This window comes from Elephantulus edwardii, unplaced genomic scaffold (genome assembly GCF_000299155.1).
Source record: "Elephantulus edwardii isolate Elephantulus edwardi_28Jun2011 unplaced genomic scaffold, EleEdw1.0 scaffold00238, whole genome shotgun sequence".
Lineage (NCBI taxonomy): Eukaryota > Metazoa > Chordata > Mammalia > Macroscelidea > Macroscelididae > Elephantulus > Elephantulus edwardii.
The window spans coordinates 621431-628161 of NW_006399988.1; the positions used below are offsets into that span (position 1 = coordinate 621431).

The 6731-nt window shown below is 38.9% G+C and overlaps 1 protein-coding gene across 1 annotated transcript in view; it reads left to right on the forward strand.

The window, feature by feature from the left end:
• Positions 1 to 6731, forward strand: part of FANCC (Fanconi anemia, complementation group C) — a 388004-nt gene that overhangs the window by 9995 nt on the left and 371278 nt on the right. Inside the window, exon 2 of the mRNA XM_006898875.1 lies at positions 3835 to 3919. Within this exon, the coding sequence (XP_006898937.1) occupies positions 3835 to 3919 (85 nt within the window). The remainder of the gene's footprint in view (positions 1 to 3834; positions 3920 to 6731) is intronic.

Sequence of the window (6731 nt, forward strand, 5' to 3'; positions counted from 1 at the left end):
GTATTCCATTGTGCGAATATACCACAGCTTCTCTACCCATTCGTTTGTTGATGGGCATTTAGGTTGTTTCCAACTCCTTGCTATTGTAAACAAAGCCACGATAAACATGGGTATGCATATATCTATTTGGATGTCATTTATGGTCTCTTTAGGGTATATTCCCAGTAGTGAAATTGCTGGGTCAAAGGGTATCTCTATTTGCAACTTCTTGAGAAAGCTCCACATCGCCTTCCACAGTGGTTGCACCATTTTACACTCCCACCAACAGTGAATAAGGGTTCCAGTCTCTCTATAACCTCACCAGCATTTGTTGCTTGTTGTTCTGTTAAGTTTTGCTAGTCTTACTGGAGTGAGATGATATCTCATGGTTGTCTTGATTTGCATCTCTCTCAGAGCTAGGGATTTTGAATATGATCTAGAATAAATTTCATTTGAATTTCAGGATATTGTTAGGACTAGGATTAAGGCATTAAACACCAATGATCAAAGACCAGATGAGTTGTACAGTGATATCAAGAGTACCATCCATGATGAAAGTATAAGGTCATTACAGAAACCAAGGAGGAAAAAAAGAAAAGGATGTCAAAAAGTCTCCTAAAAATGGCACTGAAGCACCATGAAGTCAAAACAAAGGGGGAAAAATCCAAAGTAAGATTTCAAAGGGCAGCTCAGGAAGACAAAGCAAAATATTGTAATGGATTGTACAGAGAGCTAGATTTGAAGAATAAAAAGGGAAGAACTGTGTATTTCTCAAACTGAGAGAACAGAAAAACAAATTTAAATTTTGAGTCACAATATTGAAAGAAGCTTTGGGCAATATGTTGAATGACCCAGAAAGCATCTAAAGAAGATGGAGGGAATAAACAGTCACTGTACCAAAAAGAACTGATTGACACTGAAAAAAAATGCAGAAAGTACTGTTTGAGCAGGAGCCAATGATAATGAAGGAGAAAGTGGAAGCTGCATTAAAGGCATTGGTAAAAAATAAGCCCTCAGAATTCAATGGAATACCAGTTGACCTGTTTCAATTAACATATAGCTTACCAGGAAATTTGGAGGACAGCTGTGAGGCCAATTGATTGGAAGAGGTCCATATTTGTTCCCACTCCCAAAAAAGGTGACCTAACAATGCAGAAACTATCAATATCATTAATATGACATGGAAACAAAATATTGCTGATGATCATTGAAAAAACAACTGGCACAGTACATAGATAGAGAACTGCTAGAAGTTCAAGGAGGATTTAGAAGAAGCTGTAACATGAGGGATATCATTGCTGATGTCAGATGGATTCTAGATTAACAAAAAGAATACCAGAAGAAGGTTTGTTTGTGCTTTATAAACTATGCAGAGGCATATGACTGTGTGGATTTTAACAAGTATAGCTGACATTGAGAAGAACGGGAGTCCAGGAGTACTTAATTGTGGTAATATAAGACTTAAGCCTGGACCAGGATGCTGTTGTGCCAACTGAGGGTTGTATTCTCTTTCCATACCTATGCATTCTGCATGCTGAACAAATTATCTGAGAAGGTGGACTCTCTGAATAGGAATGCAACATCAGGATCAAAAGGAGACTCATCAGTAACCTGTGCTATGTAGATGACACAAATTTGCTTGCTGAAAATGAGGAGGACTTGAAACATTTGTTGCAGAAGATTACGGAAAGTTGCTTTGTATATAGATTGCCTTTCAATGTCAAGAAAACAAAGATTCTTACCATTGGACCAATAGGCAACATCATGATGGAGCAAAGATTGAAAGTGTCAACAACTTCATCTTACTTGGACTCAGTTAAAACATTTGGTACCAGCAGTGAGGAAATCAGGAGATGCATTGCACTTGGAAAGTCTGCAGTTTGAGACCTCTCTAAATTATTGAGTAATAATGACGTCAGTTTGAGGACTAAGGTATGTCTGATACAGGCTATGGTCTTTCTGATCACTTTTGATCTGAGAACTGGACAAAGAACAAGGATACTATTTGAAGAATTAATGACTCTGGGCTATGGTGTTAGAGATGAACACTGAACATCCCATGGATGGCCAAAAGAACAATCATGTCTTGCCGAGGGTGCAGCCAAAATGCTCTTTGTAGACAAGGATGAGGAGGCTTCGCCTCACATACTTTGGGCATGTTGCTAGGAGGGGCTATTCCTTGGAGAAGGGACATGATTCTGGGAAGGGTGAAGGGTCAACAAAGGAGACGCCTTTCAACCTGCTAGATTAACATGATGACTGCTGCAGTGTGTTAGAAAGTGTGAGGATGGCACAGGATAGGATGGGGTCAGATCTGTTGTTCAGAGTTGCTGTGAGTCATACGTGAACAGCACCTAAGAACAACTTGTTCTGAATGTAGTTCCTGAAAATCTTGATCTTGTTTGAGACAAATTTGAGGAATTCCTTGCTGTAACATTGTTTCTTTGTGGTGTTATCATTATATTCTCTTAGTAAAGAGGGAGGAAAATAACTCTACAACAGTATGTATATTTTTAAAAATATGAATATATTTTTTATTTTTGTCTTTGACTTTAGGTTACTGTAGACTAGAGTCTGATATTATTTGACATTTAACAGTCAAACTATTAATAAACAAAGATAAAACTTTATTCTTTTGGTAGTTTTCTTTTTCTAGTTCTATAATTCTTGTCTTTTAAAATTTTCATTGAAATAGCCCTAATGCAAACAATTTAGGAGATGCTTTTACCATTCCAGAATAAAGAGATTAGAATGGATAGTTTTTAACACGTTGGCCGCACACTTTTAAATTGACGACTGTGCTTAGAATGATGTATTACCATCATTTGTGACAACATGTTAATCACCAATGATATTTCTTTATTATTATACTCTGAAAAGAATTCCTGTGACCTAGTGGACTACAAGTTAGTTGCGCTGCCAAGGTTCACATCCACCAGTTGTTTGACAGGGGAAAGATGAGTAGTCTCTCTTCCATGCAATTTACAGCCTCTGAAAACTTGAATCTGGATGATCAGCCATGAGTGAGTTCCCACTCAAAAACAAGAACACTATGTTTTGATGGGGAGCCTAAAGGGGAGTTGTGCTGCCAACTCCAAGGCAGCACCTTTCTGGTGTATTTGAATTGAGGAGCTTCTCTGCAAAAGAGAGATGAGCATTCTCATCCCATGTGGTTTACAGTCTTGGAAACCTGCTGAAGCATCAGCTCTGGGCCAGTAAGGAGGTGCAATTTTTATTATTTTAAAATATAGTGCCTTTTCTTGATTTAATGTACATTAAGTATAGCAAAAAGAGCAATACCAAAAAAATAAGCCTACTGCCGTAACTCATTGTGAGCCTCCCTAGGTTTCCAAGGCTGTGAAAGAGACTTGCACAACTTTGTCCTGAGGAGTTGCTGGTAAATTTGAATGATTGACCTTTTGGTTAGCATCCCAAAATGTAAAATTAATTTTACAGCAGAATTCATTTTACCCATTTACAATGGTCTGATTTCAGGGTAGCATATTAAGTATCTTTTTTAATGTTTTCTGGGGTGTTTTTTCAAGTTTGAAATAGAGATGTGATGGCCTAGTAGTAAGGAGTTGTACTGCCAGCCCGAAGGTGTACCTACCATTCAAATCCACTTCTATTCCATGGAAGAAAGCTGGGCAGTATCGTCCTATGTGATTTACAGCCTGTGAAAACCCATCGGAGGGTTATCTGTGAGTCAGTTCTAACGCAAAGGCACATAACAACAGCCGTGTAAAATACATTCTAAAAATCAGTCAAGTTCCCTCAGCATGCAGTGTAATTAATATCAGTATTTCTGAGTTTCATACTGTACTTTTACTGACTAAAATGTGTTTTCTTTTACAGAATTCTAATGCAATTATGGAAAGATTCCCCACAATTGGTCAACTGTTGGCAAAATGTTGCTGGAATCCTTTTATTTTAGCTTATGGTAAGAAACTAAAACCAGTCCTCAGAAACACTAATCTTTGCATTAGTTTAAAAATAAATCGTTTTAATTTATAAGCCTTCATCCTATTTTTCATGAAATTAGAAAATATATGCATTTTCCCATTTCAAAGAAATTGCCTATTACTGTTGTCCACACAAACTTAGAGAGTACCAGAGGAATGTCTAGCTGTGTTTCATAGACTGTGCAAAGGCATTTGATCACAACAAACTGTGTCTAACTCTGAGAAGAACTGGAATTCCAGAATTCTTGATTGTATTCATGAAAAACTTTAACCAGGAGGCAGTTGTCAGAACAGAGCAAGGAAACACTGCATGGTTCAAAATCAGGAAAAGTGTATGGCAGGGATGTATCCTATCTCATTACCTTTTCAGTCTTTGTGCAGAACAGATCATTCGGGAGACTAGGCTCTTAGGAGAAATGTGGCATCAGGATTGGAATAAGACCCATCAACAATCTGTGTTATGCAGATGAAACAACCTTCCTTGCAGAAACAGGAGGATCTGAGGCATTTGCTGCAGAAGGTCAAGGATTGCAGTTTTAAATATGGATTGAAGCTCAACATCAAGAAAACAAAGATTCTCACCACTGGGCCAATTGGTAGCATTATAATAGATGGTGAAGAGATTGAAATTGTTAACAGCTTTAGTTTGCTTGCCTCCACAATCAACACTGTTGCAAAACGACTATGAGATACCATCTCACACCTGTAAGAATAGCAAAATTTAACAGAAAAGCAAACAACAAATGCTGGGAAGGTTGCGGAGAAACTAGAAGCCTTATTCATTATTGGTGAGAGTGTAAAATGGTGCAACCACTCTGGAAGTCAGCATGACACTTTCTCAAAAAGTTGGAAATAGAAATACCATTTGACTCAGCCATTGCACTACTGGGAATATACCCTAAAGAAATCAAAACTACCACCCAAACAGATATATGCATACCCATGTTTATTGTGGCTTTGTTCACAATAGCAAAGAGTTGGAAACAACCTAAGTGCCCATCAACAAAGAAATGGATAGAGAAGCTGTGGTATATTCACACAATGGAATAAAGTATTATTCAAAATGGATGACTCTAGAGCACATTATGTTGAGTGAAATATCTCAGTCACCAAAGGACAAATACTGCATAGTGCCACTGCTGTAAAACAGGACTGCCATTGGGGTTGGGAGGGGACTGAGAAAGATGGGATTAATTACGTATACTGTATTCAAAGAGATGAGGGAGAGAACTGTTTAAAAGGGATCTATGATTAGGTATTATACTCATGACAGGAGTCCAGAACGAAGGCTGTATAGTGGAATGGACTTGGGGAGGGGGAGTAGGGATTGTATAACAATGAAAGAATTTTTCTTTTACTTTACTTTTTTTTTAATTATTATTTTGCATGTGTATGCTGTCAAATCAGATCTGACTGGTACAAGAGATTGTCCCTTCTTCTCCAGCAGAGCATCTGGTGGATTAGAACCACATACCTCTGGGATTGCAGTGCAGCTTCTTGCCACTAGGCTACCAGAGCTCCTCTTTTACTTTTCAAAGAGAAGAATGAACTGAAGAGGAGGGGTCGGCAGGGAGAAAAGTGCAACATTGAATGAATGGAAATCCAAAATCTCTCTAAATTTTTATTAAAACTAATAATAATAAACAATTTAAAAAAAAAAACATGCCATGAGTTAAGTCCACCTTAGTCTTCCGAGTAACATCTTTCTTCTTTTGCATTTTAAAGAGGTTTTTGCAGTTATTGTTGTTGTTGTTGTTATGTGCCGTTGAGTCATTTGCGACTCATAGCAACCCTATGTATAACAGCCCTAAACCCTGCTGTATCCTGTGCCAGTCGCATTGCCTGTGACACACCCATCTTGATTACCCCAGTCACTGAATCAGTCCACCTCATAGAAATTCTTCCCCTCCTGCACTGCCCCTCTACCCTACCAAGCATGATGTCTCTCTCCAAGGAGCTGTCTCTCCTTACAACATGTCCAAAGTGTGTTAGACGCAATCTTTAAAAAAAACACAAACAACAACAAAAAACCCCAACCAATCAACATTGTTGGTACCATCAGCCAGGAAATTAAAAGACGAATTGCATTAGGAAAATCTGCTGTCAGAGACCTCTCCAGAATACTGAAGAGCAACGATGTCAGCCTGGAGACTAAGGTGCATGTTATTCAGGACATGGTCTTCACAATTACTTACTATGTATCAGAAAGCTGGACAATGACTAAGGATGGTGGAAGGAGAATTGATGCCTTTGAGTTATGTCGTAGAAGAGTATTGAATGTACCATGTACTGCTAAGAGAACAAACAGATTCGGGCAGGTTGCAAGGAGGGACCAGTCCTTTGAGAGTGGCCTCATGCTTGGAAGGGTGGAGGGACAGCACAAGAGAGGAAGACCCTCGATGAGATGGATTGACTCAGTAACTGGGGTAATGTGGATAGGTGTTTCAGAGATAATGAGGTTGGCACAGGATAGAGGGTTCAGAGCTGTTGTACATAGCGGTGCCATGGGTCAATAGCATATAACAACAAGAAGAACATAGGCGCGCACACACAGAGAATTATACAGGTGGGCACTCCTAATTTTAATCTGTAATTTCTTTAATACCTTCCACTTTCTTTTGAATAAAATGGCCATATTAGAGCCACTAGGGATTTTTTTTGTCTCACTTTGATATTAGCTTGCATTCTGGGGCTTCGTCTGACATACTTTGGACATGTTGCCAGGAGGGACAGGTCCTTGGAGAGGGACATCATGTTTGGGAGGGTGGAGGGACAGCGCAGGAGGGGAAG